Consider the following 23,276-nt stretch of genomic DNA (forward strand, 5'->3'; position numbering starts at 1 on the left):
TACAACTGGATGTATGCTAACAACCGCATCATTGACTGCTCTTAAGTCCTGTACAGGTCGATACTCATCTGTACCGGGCTTTTGAACAGGCAGCAATGGGGTGTTCCAGGGGGAAGTACAGAATTTTAGGATACCATACCGTATGAACTTATCCAGATAGGATTGGATGTTCTTCTTAGCCTTCTGCGGAATGTGATATTGTCTTAGGCTCACTGGATAAACCCCATGTTTCAGTTCAATTTTTATTGGTGGAATATTGCGGGCCAGTCCTGGTGGGTTGTTCTCTGCCCAAACTCCTGGTATGTTAAACAATGTCTCATCACTCCTAGGGTTTTGGCTAGTCAACACTGTATAAAGTCGCCACTCTTCTTCCTTTGGTACGGATAAAGTCATAATACCTGAAGGTCCATTAAACTTTAAGGATGTTGTTCCATTTGGTAGGAACGTAATCTGCGCTTGTAATTTTGATAGCATATCACGTCCCAGCAATTGGACTGGACATTCAGGCATATAAAGGAATTGGTGTTTTACTACGTGGCCTCCCAATGTACAGAGTCGACTTTTAAGAACCGGTTTTTCAGCACTTCTTCCAGTTGCTCCTATCACAGTAATAGTCCTTCCAGATGGAGGAGCAACTAGATTAGTCACCACTGAATGTTCAGCACCAGTGTCGATCATGAACGCACTCCTTTTCCCCCCTATTGATACATCGACCATAGGCTCCGCTCGACCAAGGGGGATGGAGCCCGGTCGGTATCAATAGTCCTCCATGACAGTGTCAGCCAATCCTACAAAGTCCCTACCTTCTCTATCGCGGGACCTTTGCGCTGCTGGAATATACCTGTCTTCCCTAACACTTCCTCTGTTCCCATTACTCCCTCTATAACCATTACTCCCTCCGGGGCCTCCTCTACCTCTCGCTCTACCTCTAAAGTTTCCGTAGCCTGCCCTGGGTTGGTCTCTCTCGTACTGCTCTCTTTGCGGACATTCGTTCCTCCAATGCCCTTCTTCCTTGCAATACGCGCATTGATCCCTACTCAAAGGCTCCCTACTCCATCTATTATTGCCTCTATCTGGGCCCCGTTTATCTACGCCTGCGATCGCTACCGCTAGCATATCAGCCTTTTTACGCATCTTGCGCTCTTCCTCTTTCTTACTTTCTGTATCCCTGTTCATATAGACCTTATTTGCTACCTCCATTAGTTGGGTGATGGACATACCTGCAAACCCTTCTAACTTTTGTAGCTTGCGCTTAATATCTCCGTATGCTTGGCTGACAAAGGCGGAGTTAACCATTCGGGAATTGTCTGCGTCTTCCGGATTAAAGGGGGTATACAAGCGGTATGCCTCCAATAATCGGTCATAAAAGACACTGGGCGCTTCATCGCTTTTCTGGATCACCTCAACTGTCTTCGACATGTTAATGGCTTTCTTTCCTCCGGCTTTCATGCCAGCAATTATAGCGTCTCTATAGGCTCTGAGTTGAACCATATCAGCACCATTTACGTTCCAATCGGGATCGGTGTTGGGATAGTGTGTCGCGGCCCATGCTGCTGGATTGGCTTGGTTCAAAGCACGGGCTCTATCCTCTAATGCTTTAATGGCTGCTTGATTTATTCTTGTCCTTTCCTCATTGTTAAATAAAGTCATTAGTAACTGCTGGCAATCAGCCCATGTCGGATTATGCGTCTGTACTATTGAGGTGAACAGATCAGTCATAGCTTGTGGTTTCTCAGTATACGAGGAATTATGGGTCTTCCAGTTTAAAAGATCGGTTGTGGTAAATGGGACATATACGAAGACTGGGTCAGCGTGTGCCATTTGACCTGCGGGATCGATATAAGCTGACCCGGGATTCAGACGAAGAGGCATCTGATAGTGCTTTAATTGTTGGGCACCAGTCAACTGTCGGGTTTGGATGGGGCTACGTAGAGAGGCGTCAGTCATGGGTTCCGGTCGGGGAGAGATAGGGTATGGGGATGTGGGAGGTCGGTTTTGGGAAAAGGTCGTAAATAAAACACTTCGAGCCGAGCTAGATGAAGCTTGACCGGAAGTCTGAAGTGGCGCCAAATCAGGATATTCGTTTCTAATGGGGGTGGATTCTGGTTCCGGAAGGGGAGATTTAGTACGAGGGGGGGTGGATCCTGTACTGGAGGAGGAAGCGGAAGTGGATGAGGGTAATGAGGGGAGGGGTGCAGGACTTCCTGCGTTTGCGTCACTTCTTCTTAACGGAAAGTAAGGGGGCGGCAAAGGGATCTCGGACTCAGGGGGCGTGTCCAAAATGGGCCTAACACCAGTCCTAGTGGACGAGCAAGTCCTAGCTACCATGAGGCGACACTGCTCCTCGTGGCATGTCTGGAGCCATTTTGGCGAGTCATTTACGGCCTGTCTCCAACAGTCAATATAAGGAAACTGGCCGTAAAGTTCAGGCCTACCCGATACAGCCACGTGTAAGCGCTGTACCAGAGTTGGATCCAAACTGCCACGTGGCGGCCATGCCGCAACCAAAGTAGGCCACTCCCTAGTACACAAAGTGACCAAACGTACAGGAGACATCTTTACCCCAAAATCACAAACTTTGAATCCCTTTTTAAAATTCTTAACCATACATCCTAAGGGATCCGGAATCGTTGACTGCGACGCACCCATACTTAACAATGGAACGTCGTCGACAACGAATACTATACACGCGTACTATTCAACAGTCACACCCGTTTCCTCTGGCAACAGCACCACGTGGTACGGTTACCAAGTGAAACGTACACAATAACAATAAACACTCAGGGAATTCCCGTACACACACAGCTGTTACACCAGTCACTATATAATCAATATTATGCCCTTTGGCGTAACTATACAGTCACCCACGCTATAATTCTCTATATACGAATTACCCGTCTATAACACACCCCAGTAACATCGTCTTTTACAAATAGCGGTTACAGTACGGTTAGCATAGGTCAAAGCACAAGTTAAGGTCACAATACAATTATTAGTGGTTATGGTGTTAAACATGCAATGGACGACAATGATTAGTACTTATTATATAATGTCAGTAAATATACAGGGTTATGGTACCGTGCACTATAATACAGCAACACACTATTAACACTCTCGCTAGACGGCTGAGCTCGCGCTATCTAACAAGATATACACTTTACTAAAACAATCGTTAACACATTTACAATTCCCAACTAAACTATTGGCCAGTACCTTGAATGGACTACCTAAAACTATATACACCCGTTTTGGTTAGCCACACTGCCCAATCACCACATATATAGCGAGCTAGAGAACCGAATTTACACAGGCGCCTCTTAGTCGCACTATCAAAAGTCTAGTGGGTTCCAAATTTACACGCCTTCCCACTTAGCCCAGATAGGATGAGAACTAGCGAACCGAATTTACACAGGCGCCGCTTAGTCTCCCGGTCCCTCCGACCTAGCGAACGTAATATACACCCTAGAACGCTAGTCTAGACAAGACACCGGTGTCCGGCTAGGGCTATTTACACCAGGACCCCGCCTGACTAACCAAATCAAACGGTCTGACTAAAGAGCGTTCGATCGAGCGGTGCGCCTTCGCTCCTTCCCTCCGACAGAGGGGGCAGATACACAGATTCAAAACCCCTTTGGGCCTACCGCACAATCGGTATACCCCTAGTGGGTCCTGCCGTCTAAAACAGCAGTTGTCTTACCTCCTCGTTCCTGAACCTGAGTTCACACTCATCGACGGGGACACCCCAGCACTTCTCACGTAGAGGCCGATGATCTCCTGGACAACAGACCAGTGGCGCCGAGACGAAGGGAGGTCCACGCAGAAGTTCAGGGGTGCAGCCGTAGAGAACGTGGGCAAAGATAGACCGTCTCACGCCTCTGCCTCTCAGCTACCGTTGAACGATGAGCTTCCCGGCCAATGCACCAAATGATACCGGAGAAACTGACGGAAGCCAAGCACAGAGAGATGGACACAGGTTTCTTCAGGAAGGAAGAGATTCTTTATTGGATCACCGATCGGGACTCAGAGGGACTAGCGTCACCAAAATACAGCAAAGTCTGAGTACTGAATACATAGAGTACATTCCTTATATAGCACTGTAGCTCCTCCCACAATTAACTACACCCACACATACCCTTAACCTATTTAATAAATAGAGTCTAAACTCATCCATCCGGTCTAACCACGTGGCTCATCTGATACAAAGGAGAGGGACGCGTAATTCCAGTTCTTACATTCCTGCACCTGGTCAGTACAGTGATAACAGTATCTTAGCTACGTGTAATTAACTAACTGATACTACAAACACATATACATACATATGCCTTGTGGCAATCTTAGCCTGCTAAACTTGTATTTTACTGGAATTACATCACAGCTCTAGTCTAGAATAATGTTCATCCAGGAGAATTGTGTGAACGCCTGTTTACTATTTTGCAACAGCATCCAGAATGGATGGAATTGCATTGCAGAGGAAAAGAATGAAAGTTTTAGTCTTTTATATGTCAGAATAAACGCGAACACAGTGCTGGCACGTCTGGAATCTACATCCCAAACATAGCTGCAGAATCCTTCCACATCCCTATGAGAAGAGCTTTCCCTGTGCCACGTTTTCTATGTCGTTATTGTAGCATTATTGCTATATTCGAAATCACTACTATCTCTATAAGCCTATATTTCTACAATTCGTAAATAAAACAAATATATTTATATGTAGAGGTTTCATTATATTTATTGCCTCGGAATAGAAATCTATTCTATTCCAAATGACTATTATTTTCTTATCTGCCATCTCATGTTCCAAGTACACAGATTACATTGACTGTGCCCTTCCTGTCTAGCTATTTGGGAGTGAATGTGTTAACTGAACTACCAACGGTGTTATGGTACATAAAGTGTATGGAATCACAACAAGTCACAAAACGTGCCGTCCAGCTGGTCAGGAGCTCAGCATTTTGTGGATGTATTTGTTTGTTTGCATGTTTGCATATCGGAAACATCAATAGACTCCTCCTGTCACACACAGTATATTTTTTTCTAAATGAGTGGACTGACCACCCAGCCACTAGGGACTCTGCATTCACTGACACTAATAACGGGAGAACATTGCCTTTTGAGAGCCAAGATAATATGATTTCCTTTACAAATATTAAGGCTACAATAATACAGGTTGTGTTAATTGAACAATCACATGTAGCATGGATCCAAACACTCCAGGCACCATAAGTACAAAAGCCCCTTTAGTGGTTATGGTGCCAGGAGTGCCGTTGTGCCATTGTACATTAAGTATTTAAACTGCTTTATTATGGGTTTCAGCTTACCAGGGTCACACAGGCAGGGATGTATTTACCACAAGGTAAACAAGGCATTTGCCTAGGGCGGCACTTTCAGGGGGGCACCAAAAAAATGCCACACCAAGCTCCCAGACAAATGCCTTGTTTGCCTCGTGTTCTGGGACTGTCCACCTTATTGTGAGTGAGTGAGTGAGTGTAGCTGTCAGTGTGTGTCTGTGAGTGAGTGAAAGTGTGCGTGTCTTTCAGTGAGAATGGGTGTGCCTGTGAGTGTGTGTCAGTGTGTCTGTCATTTTATGTGTATCTGAGAGTGTGTGCCTGTCAGTGAGTGTGTGTGTCAGTGTGTGTCTGTCAGTGAAAGTGTGTGTGTGTTAAACAGTGTGTGCCAATGACTGTATGTGTGTGCCAATGTCTGTGTATCTGTCAGTGAGTGTATATCAGTGCATGTATCTGTCATGTGTCTCTCAGTCAAAAAAGTGGCCTTGACACAAATTGGGGGGGCAAATTTAAATTTTGGGGGTGCCCAAATTTAGTTGTGCCTAGGGCAGCACAAATCCAAAATACACCACTGCACATAGGTGCCCACCCTTCTCATTTAGTAGATGTTAGATGTCTTTATGGAAGAGAGAGTGACCAATGCAGAACCATTCTCTCAATGAGCCAATGAGCTCAGTCTTGTATAGCCCTACTTAGCTGTGTAAAGCTAACAGAGGCGGCAGCAGGGGGTACCTAGAACAGACCTAGGTTAGTTGTTAAATCATGCTAAAATGTAATACTTACTATGGACAGCCCCATGGAACTCAAGGCTCTATAGGAGACTGTAGTGATTATGGTGCTTGGCGTCCATTTAATATTGAGGAAAAGGACACAACCATAAACCTTTGATGATAAAACAAAAACATTTAAACCATAAACATTCTTCTACATTTTTTTCTTTTCTGCTCAAGGAACTTACACTAAACTACCTCCTTTGGTGTGTATAGTAAACGAGGGCGAATCACTATTTCCGCTAGAATACACATAGCACTCCGACAGGTTAATGATGTTTTCCACTGGCTGTAACTTCTCCTGAGCACAGTAATAGACAAGTTCCTGTCTTTTAAGCTTCACCAGGCACCTGGAAAATCAAGCGAGACATATTCATGTTCCTTGAAATGCAACCATCTGTAACAAATGTTTCTACACAATGGGAGGTTATACCAACCTCTACTGTTTATTTTGCTCTATTGAGTTGTGACTTTTTATAATTAGGGATCCTGGGTCCTCAAATAATACACATGCACTGTGGCCCTCTATAAAACACTATGACAGGGGTAGGCAACCTTCGGCACTCCAGATGCTGAGGACTACATCTCCCATAATACTTTTATAGCCATAATACTGGTAAAGTATGAGTGCAGATATAGTCCACAACATGCGCAGTTCCAAAGGTTGCCTACCCCTGCAGTATGGCAAAACTGAAATAGGACAATAGCCCTGATGTTTTACGTTGTGTATCAACCATTGTTTGGTTTTTACCAATGATTTTTAGTTTAGTTATACCAAAAATGATAACTGCCTAAAAAAATCATCCAGTCCAACCTCATAAAAAAAAACTAATAAATACATTTTAAAAAAAGTGAAGATTTTGATTGCCTTTTTAAAAAAAAAAAAAAAAAAATAGTTCAGCATGATCAGGATCAATGCAGAACCTTCTACAGCACCATCTTATAGAGAAGCATTGAGGACGTACGGCACATGCACAACAATCAAAATACTCAGCCAATGGGGTGCCTCTCGTAGAGAAGCTTTGGAACTAATACCGTTCTACAAGAAGTAGCTTCAATGATCATTTAAACCGAGTGAGGCAGAATAACCATCCCAGGTGTGTAACCATCAGCTGAGAGAGTGTTACTAATGCCCTCTATAAAATTGCTGCACTTTTATAAAAAGGAATAAAGGGGAATTTCCTTTAACCCATAAAGCAATACCGCAAGCTTTGTTGATGACAGCAGTCCTGCACAGAGTGGCTAATGCAATATAAATAAAACATACTATGCTAATAAAAAATGTTTAGGGGATAAATTACGTTGTCAAAAAATGACATTGGTGTTTAACGAGTTATGTAGATAATAACCTCAGTGTCTCTTGATTAGTTTTCTCTATGTTTTTGCCAAGAAATAGGCCAACCGCCCAGTATAAAACGTTTTGTTTACCAGTGTTCCCACACTATCTCGAAATACAGGAGAAATGTAATAATAGAGTTTGATAAGAAAAATGACATTGTGTCCCTTCTGAGATTCCAACGTCTCAAATGTGATGTTCCATGTATGTGTAAGTATAGAAAATGTAGGAGTTTTGACATCAAAAGGTTGGCTAATTCTCCTTCTAGAGAAAACGGATATTGCGGTTGGATTTGTTGCCCTCTGGCTGTTAATATTATTATAAAAGCAACTCTGCACATTCTACATAAACTGTGCTTGTAGAAAGGTTTGGACTTTGTAGAGGTGGATTTTGACATAAAAAAAAATGTCTGCTTCAAAATTTAAGAGAGATTAAAATCTGGTTGGGTTATTAAATCTAGAGGACTTTTTTGTCTTTTTTGAATCCAAGTAGACTCTAATGTTCTCAGATAACCGTCACCTAGGCTGGTTCATGACCAAAGTGTGACCTTAAAAATATACCGTATACAAAGTTTGGTTTTGTAATTATAGACATTTTGCAATGTTGTCCTTACTGATGTCTTCAAGGCATCGATGCTCAAAAAGTTAATAAAAGGTCAATACTCATTTTACTGGGTTTTATATGCAAAGGAAAGATTCCACTGAACGGAGAAGACAATATTAAAATTAATTGGTAATATGCAAAAACTTATGGTTTATTCACAATAGTGTGATTTGTGATAAGGTAAAAACGGCATTTCAAAATTGCCAAGTTGACCAAACATTGGAATTGGCGTTTTTTTCATTAAGATTTGGAATTAACTTTTAATATAGTAATTCCCAACATTTTACAGTTTAGTAAATGGCCTTCAGTTAGTGCACAACGATTATGACAGGGGACATCCAGGCGCTGTAATCCATTAGAGAAATGTATGTTGTTATGGTGCTTGAAGGGTGAATATAACCGTATGAGTGCCAGTCTGTACCAATTGCTACTTAGAATTCAGGTCAAAATAACATTTATTTTTTTAAATTGAAGATAATTGTCTAATGTGACTCTGGTTTCCCACAATTTGCAAGTTGGATATCACTTCAGCATAAAGTACCGCTTAGCGAATAAATCCCTTAATTATTCTTACTGTTTGTAAAAATGTTAGCCTTGATGTTTAAGAACAGAAAAATCTTAGGGAAAAAAAGTAAAATAAAGAAACAATAAGCTTTCTTTTCAGTGTATATAATAATTGTAAACTGGCTTGCCGCATTATATTCTTTACTATCAAATTCTATATAGCGTTTGTTGTCATGTCTTTATAATGAATATTAATATTTGCAGAGACTGTTGCTAATCAAAGCCGTTTCAGAAACATCTTCAATCTTTTCAGAACAATGACTTTCAAACAAGTCTTGTATTGCGTGTCAGCTACATTGATTTTCCTGGGTTATGTTTTCTACAGACCTGAAACTCATTTTCCCAAAGGTCTAGGAGGACAATGAGGTTTAGAAGCTGACAGAGATATTTTGGGTTCTTGGTTCAAGTAGGGAGCATTGAAAAAGACAAATATCACCTAGTGTTTAAATCCAAGGACGAATTCAGTGTTCATTGGATAATGTCCTTGAAATATACGCTATGTCCCTTCTCGCTGTAAACAATCTTATTGTTAATGTTTCCCTGAATATTTTCATGTGGGTTTATGCTGCTAATACTAGCAATATGTTTATTATTTACTAAATATTGTATTACATTTTATGCCAGCAGGTGGCTCTAAACTAAGTTAATGATCTAGTCCAGGGGTAGACAGAACTTGTTGATACACTTCCCATAAAAACACAAATTACACAAAATATTCATTTTATCAACTTGGCCATGGTAAAAATGTATGGCCAAAATTCAGGACAATAAGCTACATTGTTGGTATAAGAGAGGCTGCGGAAGACTGATTTGCAGTCGGTAAGGTGGGATCTAATGAGTGCATGAAAACGAATTGAGGGGCTTTACTAACTGGTTTAATTGAAATATACAATGATGTAAAAATTAACATTCTGAGAAATAAAGTTCGAATCTAATAATGGATCCATCAACCTTTACTGGCTACTTAAAATCAGTGAATATAATGGTCCTGCCCACACACCTTAGTCATCACTTTAGATGCCCCAGTCAAGGGAACGCATTGGTACGCTACTAATCTAATTCCCCCCTCTCCCTCCGCAGCCCCCTTGGTTAGGGGCATCTTTCCTCTCTGTGTACCTGGAGAGCTGGCGTGGATCTGTCCCTGGGGTCCAGTGGGGCTGCAGTGCGGCGGACGGCAGAGTTCCGGTCAGACGCGGCGAGGGAGCTGTGTTCTCTCTGCTCTGCTCCCTCATGGTCTGTCTACAGATATCTATTCCTGCTCCCGGCATCAGCAAACAGTGTGCGAGGGAACAGAGCAGAGAGAACACAGCTCCCTTGACGCACCTGACAGGAACCCTGCTGTCCACCGGGGGGGTCTATAAGGTGGCCTATAGGCCACCTCTTGGGCCCCCCTATGACAGGGGGAACATAGTGGGGGCGGCATCTAGGCGGCCCACGACCGTGGTAGGTACGCCACTGTCTCTACCTATTAAAGATGAAATTATTGCCGTGGGGTTTGTTTCTCACTTCATATTCTCACTTCCAATTGTTTCTCACTTAATATCTATCCATGCTATTTTAAAACAATGGTCATAGGACATGGTAGTTCAAAGATCTCGCCCTGGGATATTGCTGGAAACAAGACTGAGGGTGGGAGGGGTAGGAGGGGGTACTTATACATTTGTCATTAATTAGGTTTATGTCTAATTAGGGATAGGCAGGAAATACCCACTGTTGTGTTGCCATGGCCTACGACCAGGAAAAGAAAATTACCGTAAGTAGGAATACATTTTCTTTATATATACATAATCTCATATATAGTCTCATATAGAATCTCATAACATGAATGTGAAGGTCAAATCCTGGCATTGCATATCTAATTAGTCTATAATGTCGCATTAGCTGAATATATATATATATTTTTATAGATTTTATTGTGTAATAAAAGGCAATACAAGTTTAGCATATAAAGGCATGGTGCGCACACCATGTCCAATTGCAAGAATAAAGATATGGTACATAGAACATTATTATTTAGGTATAGCAACATGGTACATAGAAGCATGACAAGTTTAGGTACATAATCATAATGAGCTCAAGAGCCAAGTATCACAGTGAAGTAGATTAATGTTAACATATATTGAGTGTGACTTGGGCAAATTGTTTGGATACAAATTGTGTTCGGTTGTAGTATGTCAGGGTGATTTGGCCGTAAAGTCAAGCCAAGGTTTCCAGCTGCGAATGTAGGCTGGGTATGAATGCGTGCGAGTTGAGTGTATTTCTTCCATGATTCTGAAGGCCTCCGTTTTAGCTATCCATTCTCTGATTGTCAGGGGAATGTGGTGTCTCCAGTTTATGGGGATTAGTGCATTCGCTGTGGTGAGCAGGTGGCATAGTAATCTGCATAGTATGCGTGGTATGGAGGGTGGGAGGAAAAAAAGGGCAACTTTGGGGGATAAAGGGAGTTGTGTTCCCGAGATTAAGTGAATAAGTTGTTCCAGTAGGAGTTTATCTTTGTGCATAACCACCATATGTGGCCAGTGTTTCCGTCTGGGTGGTTGCATCTCCAGCAGGTGACCTGTGTGTGTGGGAAGAATTTGTGTAATCTGGTTGGAGTTTTTTTAGTGGATCATGTTGCTTTTGTAAGTGTGGAATATGTTGTCGAAAATCTGCTTGTTGTCTGCCTCTGTGAATGTGATATTGAGGTCCTCTGTCCATTGGTCTATGTAGCGAGGGTGTGTCGGGGTAGTGTCTTTGAAAATGATCTGGTAGAATTTAGAGACTAGTGGAGGTGTGTCTGTAGCACATTGTTTAAAAAATGGTGTGATCCCTGATCCCCTGTGGCAGCCGTGTGTTTGTTTGTAAAAATGTTTGGAGCTGGGAGTAGCAGAAGGAAGTAGCAGAGGTCAGGATCTCCCCAATTGGTTTGATGTTTTGTTTGTCTAGTACCTTCTCAATGGTAAGGTATTTGGTGTTATGTAAGGTGTTGAATCTTGAGCGGTCCATGCCTGGGCGGAATTGTGGATTATGTGTAATTGGGTAATGCCGTGAAGGATGCAGGGAGAGGCTAGCTGAATATTAAAGGACCACTATATTGCCAGGAAAACATACTCGTTTTCCTGCCACTATAGTGCCCCCACCCTCAGGGTCCCCCTCCCGCCGGGCTGGATGGAGAGGAAGGGGTTAAACTTACGTCTTTCTCCAGCACCAGGTGGGGAGCTCTCCTCCATCTCTCCGCCTCCTCTCGTCCTCTTTGGCTGAATGGGCATGCATGGCAAGAGCCGCGCGCACATTCAGCCAGTCTCATAGGAAAGCATTTACAATGCTTTCCTATGGACGCTGGCGTCTTCTCACTGTGATTTTCACAGTGAGAAGCACGCAAGCGCCTCTAGCGGCTGTCAATGAGACAGCCACTAGAGGCCCGATTAACCCTAATATAAACATAGCAGTTTCTCTGAAAAAAGGGTTAACCCTAGCTGGACCAGGCACCCAGACCACTTCATCCTTTATTTTAAGTTTGGAAATTGAAAACTGTTTTGAGTTTCTCTCTCATTTTTTTAACCTCATTAATTCAGGGACCTCCAAGCCCAGAGAAACGAAAGCTTATTAATATTTTAATCTCGTATTTGCCTTGCGCAATTAAAATCAGGACATGTTAAAATATTGTATTCTCTGTTGTAATTAGGAGCCGTTAATCTCCACAGATGTTTAAGTGAAGCGGACTTTGTAAGGGCTGTGGAAACTGAAAGATGAAGCATTCATTCAAAGCATTTTCTAAAATATGTTGTATACATGTAATAGAGTATTGTTTTTGTGTTGTACATGAACATTCATGAATTCATGAATAATGAAAATACACATTCATTTATTTTTGCTAATTTATATTTAGGTTTTTGTGTTGCTGTTTTTTTAACAACAGACGTGTGTGGTCCGCTTGACCCCACAAATGTTTTTTGTTATCAGGGGTTCCAGTCGTTTTCCTAATTTCACGTTGAGAGGAGGACCATGGACGCTCATGATCTAGAGGTTGCATTGCTTTGTCTATGCAGTTATAAACTTGGAGGCAATGACCAAAGAATCTGTGGATCGTATCTAGAACAATGAGCTGCTGTGATTGTGATGCTTAGAAACATAGGGTGACCCAGTAAGTGTCTCTTCCTCCTTTTATCAAAGTATTGTAGAAAAAAAGTCTAGAGCAGACACGTAGCAAAACGAGTGATGTCATTTTAGATTTAACCCTTCTAAAGCAGAGCTGTATGAACAAAGTATATAAAATATGTTGTGGAAAAGTTTCTTCTTGAGTCAAAATATGTTAATGACTCACATTACATATTAATAGTCAGTCCTTACATGGGCCAAAGTTTACTAACGACTATCATTTATTTAACCCCTTAAGGACACATGACATGTGTGACATGTCATGATTCCCTTTTATTCCAGAAGTTTGGTCCTTAAGGGGTTAAAGGTGGAGTTACAAAACTGATAGGGATATGTTTAAAACAGATACTCATCAATGACACGTAGATGTTTGAAAGTCAAGTCCTCTCCTAGCCAAACTGTGCTCTGTCTATTGCTTAAATTTGCCAAACAAATCATGCTCCTCTTAAGAAAAAATTTACTTTTTCTTATAATCAACTAAAAAAGGAATGTAAAACAAAAACAAAAAAAAAACAAGGAAAAACGGGGAAAAAGGATTCATTTAAAAATAAATCCTGCAAAGTGCAAGCCACTTTAACTATATTTCTACCATTCCAATGTTGATGAAAAATTTAAGACATTTTACAAGAAATAATTCCAATGTGTTCCAAGTCCCAAATTCTATTATGAAATTAAGCAAAATTGTCTTACATATTCCATGTTTCTCCACCAGGTCTCTGCTCTTGTCGTTCCAATAGGCCATCAAGAATTACATCACAGTAGGCATTTCTTTTAGCAAAAGACTTAACGGTTGATAGCTGACCGTTATCTTGTATGATGTCATTCATAATCTTCACTAGCTGAATGAGGACAATAAACACACGACATGACAAAACACATGAACATGTCAACAAGAAACAGAACGATATGTAAATATTTTTACAGAAACATAGTTGCATAGCTTCATATGATGAATTAATAAAGCTAATTATGACACATAAGATTATTGTTATTATTATTTGACTATTTATATAGCGCCATCACATTCCGTAGCGCTGTACAATGGATGGACTAACAGACATGTAATTTTAACCAGACAATTGGACGTACAGGAACAGCTCAATGAGCTTACATTCTATAATATGTAAAACACATTACTAATTTGCATGTTTTTATATGTTCAACTTAAAATGGTCAAGCAGGTTCTTGTTTTTCTTAGAGGGCACAACCACAGTGAGATCTTACTGAGACATGCTTCCATTACCTACTAATAGCTAGTTCTGTTACCGAGTGCATTGTTCAGAAGATGACAACAATTATGGCAATTGGGAAGAATAGAAAGGAAAAGGGATATTTAGAGTCGGCTTGGATACCTTTCTGCACTTCCAGTCTACTACTTGTTATAATAAACTCATGTACATCACTACAGAGCTCTGTGAGAAACCCATACACATCACTACAGAGCTCTGTGATAAACTCATACATATCACTACAGAGCTCTGTGATAAACTCATACATATCACTACAGAGCTCTGTGATAAACTCATACATATCACTACGGAGCTCTGTGATAAACTCATACACATCACTACAGAGCTCTGTGATAAACTCATACATATCACTACAGAGCTCTGTGATAAACTTATATATATCACTACGGAGCTCTGTGATAAACTCATACATATCACTACAGAGCTCTGTGATAAACTCATACATATCACTACAGAGCTCTGTGATAAACTCATACATATCACTACAGAGCTCTGTGATAAACTCATACATATCACTACGGAGCTCTGTGATAAACTCATACATATCACTACGGAGCTCTGTGATAAACTCATACATATCACTATGGAGCTCTGTGATAAACTCATACATATCACTATGGAGCTCTGTGATAAACTCATAAATATCACTACGGAGCTCTGTGATAAACTCATACACATCACTACGGAGCTCTGTGATAAACTCATACACATCACTACGGAGCTCTGTGATAAACTCATACATATCACTACGGAGCTCTGTGATAAACTCATACACATCACTACAGAGCTCTGTGATAAACTCATACATATCACTATGGAGCTCTGTGATAAACTCATACATATCACTACGGAGCTCTGTGATAAACTCATACACATCACTACGGAGCTCTGTGATAAACTCATACATATCACTATGGAGCTCTGTGATAGACTCATACATACCAGGCATCACTCCGGAGCTCTGTGATAGACTCGTACACACAGCACATCACTACAGAGCTCTGTGATAAACTCATACACATCACTACGGAGCTCTGTGATAAACTCATACACATCACTACTGAGCTCTGTGATAAACTCATACACATCACTACGGAGCTCTGTGATAAACTCATACACATCACTACGGAGCTCTGTGATAAACTCATACACATCACTACTGAGCTCTGTGATAAACTCATACATATCACTACAGAGCTCTGTGATAAACTCATACATATCACTATGGAGCTCTGTGATAAACTCATACATATCACTACGGAGCTCTGTGATAAACTCATACACATCACTACGGAGCTCTGTGATAAACTCATACATATCACTACGGAGCTCTGTGATAAACTCATACACATCACTACGGAGCTCTGTGATAAACTCATACATATCACTACGGAGCTCTGTGATAGACTCATACATACCAGGCATCACTCCGGAGCTCTGTGATAGACTCGTACACACAGCACATCACTACAGAGCTCTGTGATAAACTCATACACATCACTACGGAGCTCTGTGATAAACTCATACACATCACTACGGAGCTCTGTGATAAACTCATACATATCACTACGGAGCTCTGTGATAAACTCATACACATCACTACTGAGCTCTGTGATAAACTCATACACATCACTACGGAGCTCTGTGATAAACTCATACACATCACTACGGAGCTCTGTGATAAACTCATACATATCACTACGGAGCTCTGTGATAAACTCATACATATCACTACGGAGCTCTGTGATAAACTCATACACATCACTACGGAGCTCTGTGATAAACTCATACACATCACTACGGAGCTCTGTGATAAACTCATACACATCACTACGGAGCTCTGTGACAAACTCATACACATCACAACAGAGCTCTGTGATAAACTCATACACATCACTACGGAGCTCTGTGATAAACTCATACACATCACTACGGAGCTCTGTGATAAACTCATACACATCACTACGGAGCTCTGTGATAAACTCATACATATCACTACGGAGCTCTGTGATAGACTCATACACACCAGGCATCACTCCGGAGCTCTGTGATAGACTCGTACACATCACTACGGAGCTCTGTGATAAACTCATACATATCACTACGGAGCTCTGTGATAAACCCATACACATCACTACGGAGCTCTGTGACAAACTCATACACATCACTACAGAGCTCTGTGATAAACTCATACACATCACTACGGAGCTCTGTGATAAACTCATAAATATCACTACGGAGCTCTGTGATAGACTCGTACACACCAGGCATCCCTCCGGAGCTCTGTGATAGACTCGTACACACCGCACATCACTACAAAGCTCTGTGATAGACTCGTACACATCACACATCACTACGGAGCTCTGTGATAAACTCATACATACCACACATCACTTCAGAGCTCTGTGTTAGACTCGTACACACCGCACATCACTACGGAGATCTGTGGTAGACTCGTACACACCGCACATCACTACAGAGCTCTGTGATAGACTTATACACACCACACATCACTACGGAGCTATGTGATCAACTCATACACACCACACATACCTACGGAGCTCTGTGATAAACTCATACACAAAACACATCACTACGGAGCTCTGTGATAGACTCGTACACACCTCAGATCAATACGGAGCTCTGTGATAGACTCGTACACACCGCACATCAATACGGAGCTCTGTGATAAACTCATACATACCACACATCACTACGGAGCTCTGTGATAGACTCATACACACCGCACATCACTACGGAACTCTGTGATAGACTCGTACACACCTCAGATCACTACGGAGCTCTGTGATAGACTCGTACACACCGCACATCACTACAGAGCTCTGTGATAGACTTATACACACCACACATCACTACGGAGCTCTGTGATCAACTCATACACACCACACATACCTACAGAGCTCTGTGATAAACTCATACACAACACACATCACTACGGAGCTCTGTGATAGACTCGTACACACCACACATCACTACGGAGCTCTGTGATAGACTCATACACACCACACATCACTACAGAGCACTGTGATAGACTCGTACACACCGCACATTATTACGGAGCTCTGTGATAGATTCCTACACACCGCACAACACTACGGAGCTCTGTAATAAACTCATACGCACAACACATCACTACGGAGCTCTGTGATAGACTCGTACACACCACACATCACTAGGAGCTTTGTGACAGACTCGCACACACCGCACATCACTACGGAGCTCTGTGATAGACTCGTACACACCACACATCACTAATGAGCTCTGTGATAGACTCGTACTCACCTCACATCACTATGGAGCTCTGTGATAGACTGGTACACACCGCACATTACTAGGGGCTCTGTGATAGACTCGTACTCACCGCACATCGCTACGGAGCTCTGTGATAGACTCATACACACCACACATCACTACAGAGCTCTGTGATAGACTCGTTCACACCTCACATCACTAGGAGCTCTGTGATAGACTTGTACTCACCGTACAACACTACGGAGCTCTGTGATAGACTCGTACACACCGCACATCACTACGGAGCTCTGTGATAGACTGGTACACACCACACATCCCTACAGAGCTCTGTGATAGACTCATACACACCGCACATCACTACGGAGCTCTGTGATAGACTCGTACACACCACACATCACTACGGAGCTCTGTGATAGACTGGTACACAACGCACACCACTACGGAGCTCTGTGATAGATTCGTACATACCGCACATCACTACGGAGCTCTGTGATAGACTGGTACACACCGCACATCACTACGGAGCTCTGTGATAGACTCATACACACCACACATCACTACAGAGCTCTGTGATAGACTTGCACACACCGCACATCACAACGGAGCTCTGTGATAGACTCGTACACACTGCACATCACTACGGAGCTCTGTGATAGACTCGTATACACCGCACATCACTATGGAGCTCTGTGATAGACTGGTACACACCACACATCACTATGGAGCTTTGTGTTAGACTCGTACACACCACACATCACTATGGAGCTCTGTGATAAACTCATACACATCACTAGGAGCTCTGTGATAGACTCGTACACACCGCACATCACTATGAAGCTCTGTGATAAACCCCTACACATCACTAGGAGCTCTGTGATAGACTCGTACACACCGCACATCACTACGGAGCTCTGTGATAAACTCATACACATCACTAGGAGCTCTGTGATAGACTCGTACACACCGCACATCACTACGAAGCTCTGTGATAAACTCATACACATCACTAGGAGCTCTTTGATAGACTCGTACACACCGCACATCACTAAGGAGCTCTGTGATAAACTCATACACACCACACATCACTAGGAGCTCTGTGACAGACTCGTACACATCGCACATCAATACGGAGCTCTGTGATAGACTCGTACACATCGCACATCACTACAGAGCTCTGTGATAGACTCATACACGCCACACATCACTACGGAGCTCTGTGATAGACTCGTACACATCGCACATCAATACGGAGCTCTGTGATAGACTCGTACACATCGCACATCACTACAGTGCTCTGTAATAGACTGGCACACACGGAGCTCTTTGATAGACTGGTACACACCACACATCATTATGGAGCTCTGTGATAGACTGGTACACACCTCACATCATTACGGAGCTCTGTGATAGACTCGTACACACCACACATCACTAGGAGCTTTGTGACAGACTCGTACACACCGCACATCACTAATGAGCTCTGTGATAGACTCGTACACACCTCACATCACTATGGAGCTCTGTGATAGACTGGTACACACCGCACATTACTAGGGGCTCTGTGATAGACTCGTACTCACCGCACATCGCTACGGAGCTCTGTGATAGACTCGTACACACTGCACATCACTACGGAGCTCTGTGATAGACTCATACACACCACACATCACTACAGAGCTCTGTGATAGACTCGTTCACACCTCACATCACTAGGAGCTCTGTGATAGACTTGTACTCACCGTACAACACTACGGAGCTCTGTGATAGACTCGTACACACCGCACATCACTACGGAGCTCTGTGATAGACTGGTACACACCACACATCCCTACAGAGCTCTGTGATAGACTCATACACACCGCACATCACTACGGAGCTCTGTGATAGACTCGTACACACCACACATCACTACGGAGCTCTGTGATAGACTGGTACACAACGCACACCACTACGGAGCTCTGTGATAGATTCGTTCATACCGCACATCACTACGGAGCTCTGTGATAGACTGGTACACACCGCACATCACTACGGAGCTCTGTGATAGACTCATACACACCACACATCACTACAGAGCTCTGTGATAGACTTGCACACACCGCACATCACAACGGAGCTCTGTGATAGACTCGTACACACCTCACATCACTACGGAGCTCTGTGATAGACTCGTACACACCGCACATCACTATGGAGCTCTGTGATAGACTGGTACACACCACACATCACTATGGAGCTTTGTGTTAGACTCGTACACACCACACATCACTATGGAGCTCTGTGATAAACTCATACACATCACTAGGAGCTCTGTGATAGACTCGTACACACCGCACATCACTACGGAGCTCTGTGATAAACTCATACACATCACTAGGAGCTCTGTGATAGACTCGTACACACCGCACATCACTACGAAGCTCTGTGATAAACTCATACACATCACTAGGAGCTCTTTGATAGACTCGTACACACCGCACATCACTAAGGAGCTCTGTGATAAACTCATACACACCACACATCACTAGGAGCTCTGTGATAGACTCGTACACATCGCACATCAATACGGAGCTCTGTGATAGACTCGTACACATCGCACATCACTACAGAGCTCTGTGATAGACTCATACACGCCACACATCACTACGGAGCTCTGTGATAGACTCGTACACATCGCACATCAATACGGAGCTCTGTGATAGACTCGTACACATCGCACATCACTACAGTGCTCTGTAATAGACTGGCACACACGGAGCTCTTTGATAGACTGGTACACACCACACATCATTATGGAGCTCTGTGATAGACTGGTACACACCTCACATCATTACGGAGCTCTGTGATAGACTCATACGCACCACACATCACTATGGAGCTCTGTGATAGACTGGTACACACTACATATTACTGTGAATTGTATTGCTATCAACATCTGTTGCACACCCGTACATAGTACATATTATTGTGTTTGATACCTGTGGAGCTCTGTGGCTGTAATGCCTACCGCGGATTGTGCTAACCTTCAGCGCAAACGCGCATGGTGGTCCATAGTGCAGGAGGCACTCGCGGCCAGTATGACTTATGATGCTGCATACGTAAAGTATTTAAAGCGACAGTAGTTCCTACAATAAAAAATAGCGCGGAGGTGTGTGCATCCTTACGTTTATGTCATGCATGTTTCGATGTCAGGTGACCTGAACCTGCCCATCACAGCCTACAGTAAGGTGTTTAAACTTGTATTACCAGTCTTTCAGTGCCCTGTTGGAGATTCCACTTGTGGTTATCAGAGCATATTCATCTTTTTTTCCCTACTGGTATTTTGACTTTGGCTTGTTTTTGGACTGCTCTGTATTTCTGGTATCTTTGATATTTTTGGCTTGTATCCTCGTTATTGTCTCTTTCTCCGTACCGGAACTCAGCTTGTTCCTGACTATTCTCTTGTACGTTAAAACCGGCCATTTTAAGGCCCAGTAATAACTTGATTGGGTTTTTACTTAATTCTGTGTGTTTGGTCATACATCATACAACAGTGGCACACCCGGACACACTATATTTTACTGTGAGTTTTATTCCTATGGAGCTCTGTGCCAAACTCATACACACTGCACATTACTGTGAAGTTTATTTCTGTGAGGCTCTGTGACACACTCATATTATTTAAGTTTTATTCATGTGAAGCTCTGTGTCACGCTACATATTACTATGAATTGTATTGCTGTGGAGCTCTGTTATACACTCGTACACACCACACATTGCTGTGCATATTATCAATGCAGAGCTCCAGATTACACACTCACATAATTATCTAATGTTGCAGATCTTGACATCTCAGATACAACAAGTCTGTGCCATAATGGCAATAATAATAATAATAGGAATATCATACAGGAAGATGATGAAGATGATTTGGGAGTCACTGGTTGACATATATGTCATCAATAATTAAATTAAGTTTAAGAACTTACAGTAGACCATTTACTAGAGATGTCCCGAATATTTTGCTGGCGAATAGTTCCTGGCGAACATAGCTTGTTCGCATTCGCCACGGCGGGCGACATATGCAATGTTCGGTCTGCCCCCTATTCGTCATCATTGAGTAAACTTTGACCCTGTACCTCACAGTCAGCAGACACATTCCAGCCAATCAGCAGCAGACCCTCCCTCCCAGACCCTCCCACCTCCTGGACAGCATCCATTTTAGATTCATTCGGAAGCTGCAATCTTAGTGAGAGGAGGGACAGTGTAGCTGCTGCTGATTTAATAGGGAAATCGATAGCTAGGCTAGTGTATTCAGTATCCACTACAGTCCTGAAGGACTCATCTGATCTCTGCTGTAAGGACAGCACCCCAAAAAGCCCTTTTTAGGGCTAGAACATCAGTCTGCTTTTTTTTTTTCCTGTGAAATCTAATTTCAATTGCCTGTCTGCCAGCGTGTGTGTCAGGCTCACAGCGTATACTGTGCCCACTTTCCCAGTGCCACCACTCATATCTGGTGTCACAATAGCTTGCATTTTAAAAAAAAAAAACTTTTTGACTGTAATATAATAACAGTCAGTTTCCTTCACAAGTGTGCGTTTCAAGGCCTGCCAGGGCACAGTGTCACACCCGTGCAACTCATATCTGGTGTAACAGTAGTGTACATAAAAAAAAAAAAAAAAATAGAAATTTGACTGTGAAATAATAGCAGTCAGTTTCCTTCACACGTGTGTGTTTCAGGGCCTGCCAGGGCACAGTGTCACACCAGTGCAACTCATATCTGGTGTAACAGTAGTGTACATTTACAAAAAAAAATAAAAAATTTGACTGTAATAGATTGAATAGCAGTTAGTTGTCTGCAAGAATGTGTGTCAGGCCTACAGCGTCTACTCTGCCAACTTCTGCCATTGCACAGTGCCACTCATATCTGTTGTCACAGTAGCTTGCACGCATAGTAACACTAATCGAAAAAAATGACAGGCAGAGGCAGGCCACCCCGCAGGGGCCGTCATGGTCGTGGGGCTGTGATTCCCTTTGGCCCCAAAATAATGCCCAGTGTTCAGAGGCCACGTACCCTGAACTCAAAAAGTTCTGAGGACATAGTTGACTGGCTAACACAGGACACCCAATCTTCCACAGCTTCCGCTCAGAACCTTGATGCACCATCCTCCTCCAGCTTAGCTTCGGGCACCTCTCAAGTTACCACTCGCCGCATGCCGCCACCACCAACACTAGCACCACAGCCGCTTCACTTGATCTGTCAGAGGAGTTATTTACACATCAGTTGTAAGAAATGAGTGATGCGCAAGCATTATTGCCAGAGGATGTATGTCTCAGTCAGGCAGCATTACACACATGGACGTACGGTGTGATGATGATGTTGTACCCGCTGCTGCTTCCTTTGCTGAGTTGTCAGATACAAGTGAAGCGGTTGATGATGACGATGCGTCCGTGGATGTCATGTGGGTGCCCGCTAGAAGAGAAGAAGAACAGGGGGAAAGTTCATATGGGGAGACAGAGAGGAGGAGGAGACGAGTTGGAAGCAGGGGGAGGTCGTTGCAAGGAGCTAGTGGCACAGTCAGACAGCATGCATCGGCACCCGGGGTCAGCCAGACAGCACGCCAATCAACGCATGCTGTGTCCACCACCAGAATGCCATCATTGCAGAGCTCAGCAGTGTGGCATTTTTTTTGTGTGTCTGCTTCTGACAACAGCGATGCCATTTGCAACCTGTGCCAAAAGAAACTGAGTCGTGGGAAGTCCAACACCCACCTAGGTACAACTGCTTTGCGAAGGCACATGATCGCACATCACAAACGCCTATGGGATCAACACGTGAGTACAAGCAGCACACAAACTCAAAGCGGCCATCCTCCTCCTGGTCCAACATCTTCAGCCACGTCAACCACTGCTGTCCACATTGGAATTCAACACTCCTAATGTTCTACTGCCTGCTCCAACAAGAAAAAGCTGTTAACGACTACTTGTATGACCAGGGCTCTAGGACAGCCTCTGCTGAGCTGGGAAGTTGTTTGCCATGTTACTGTACGCTCATGCGCAATGCCTGTAGGCTCATGGG

General features: G+C 43.0%; 1 protein-coding gene across 2 annotated transcripts in view; it reads right to left on the bottom strand.

The window, feature by feature from the left end:
• LOC134565981 (formin-I-like) overlaps positions 1–23,276 on the bottom strand; it is a 178,042-nt gene that overhangs the window by 91,673 nt on the left and 63,093 nt on the right. For both annotated transcript variants that reach the window (XM_063425689.1, XM_063425690.1), the window contains exons 5-6: positions 13,386–13,534; positions 6,244–6,405 (exon numbers count right to left, since the gene is read on the bottom strand). In XM_063425689.1, coding sequence (XP_063281759.1) covers positions 6,244–6,405; positions 13,386–13,534 — 311 coding nt within the window. The remainder of the gene's footprint in view (positions 1–6,243; positions 6,406–13,385; positions 13,535–23,276) is intronic.

This window comes from Pelobates fuscus, chromosome 6 (genome assembly GCF_036172605.1).
Source record: "Pelobates fuscus isolate aPelFus1 chromosome 6, aPelFus1.pri, whole genome shotgun sequence".
NCBI lineage: Eukaryota > Metazoa > Chordata > Amphibia > Anura > Pelobatidae > Pelobates > Pelobates fuscus.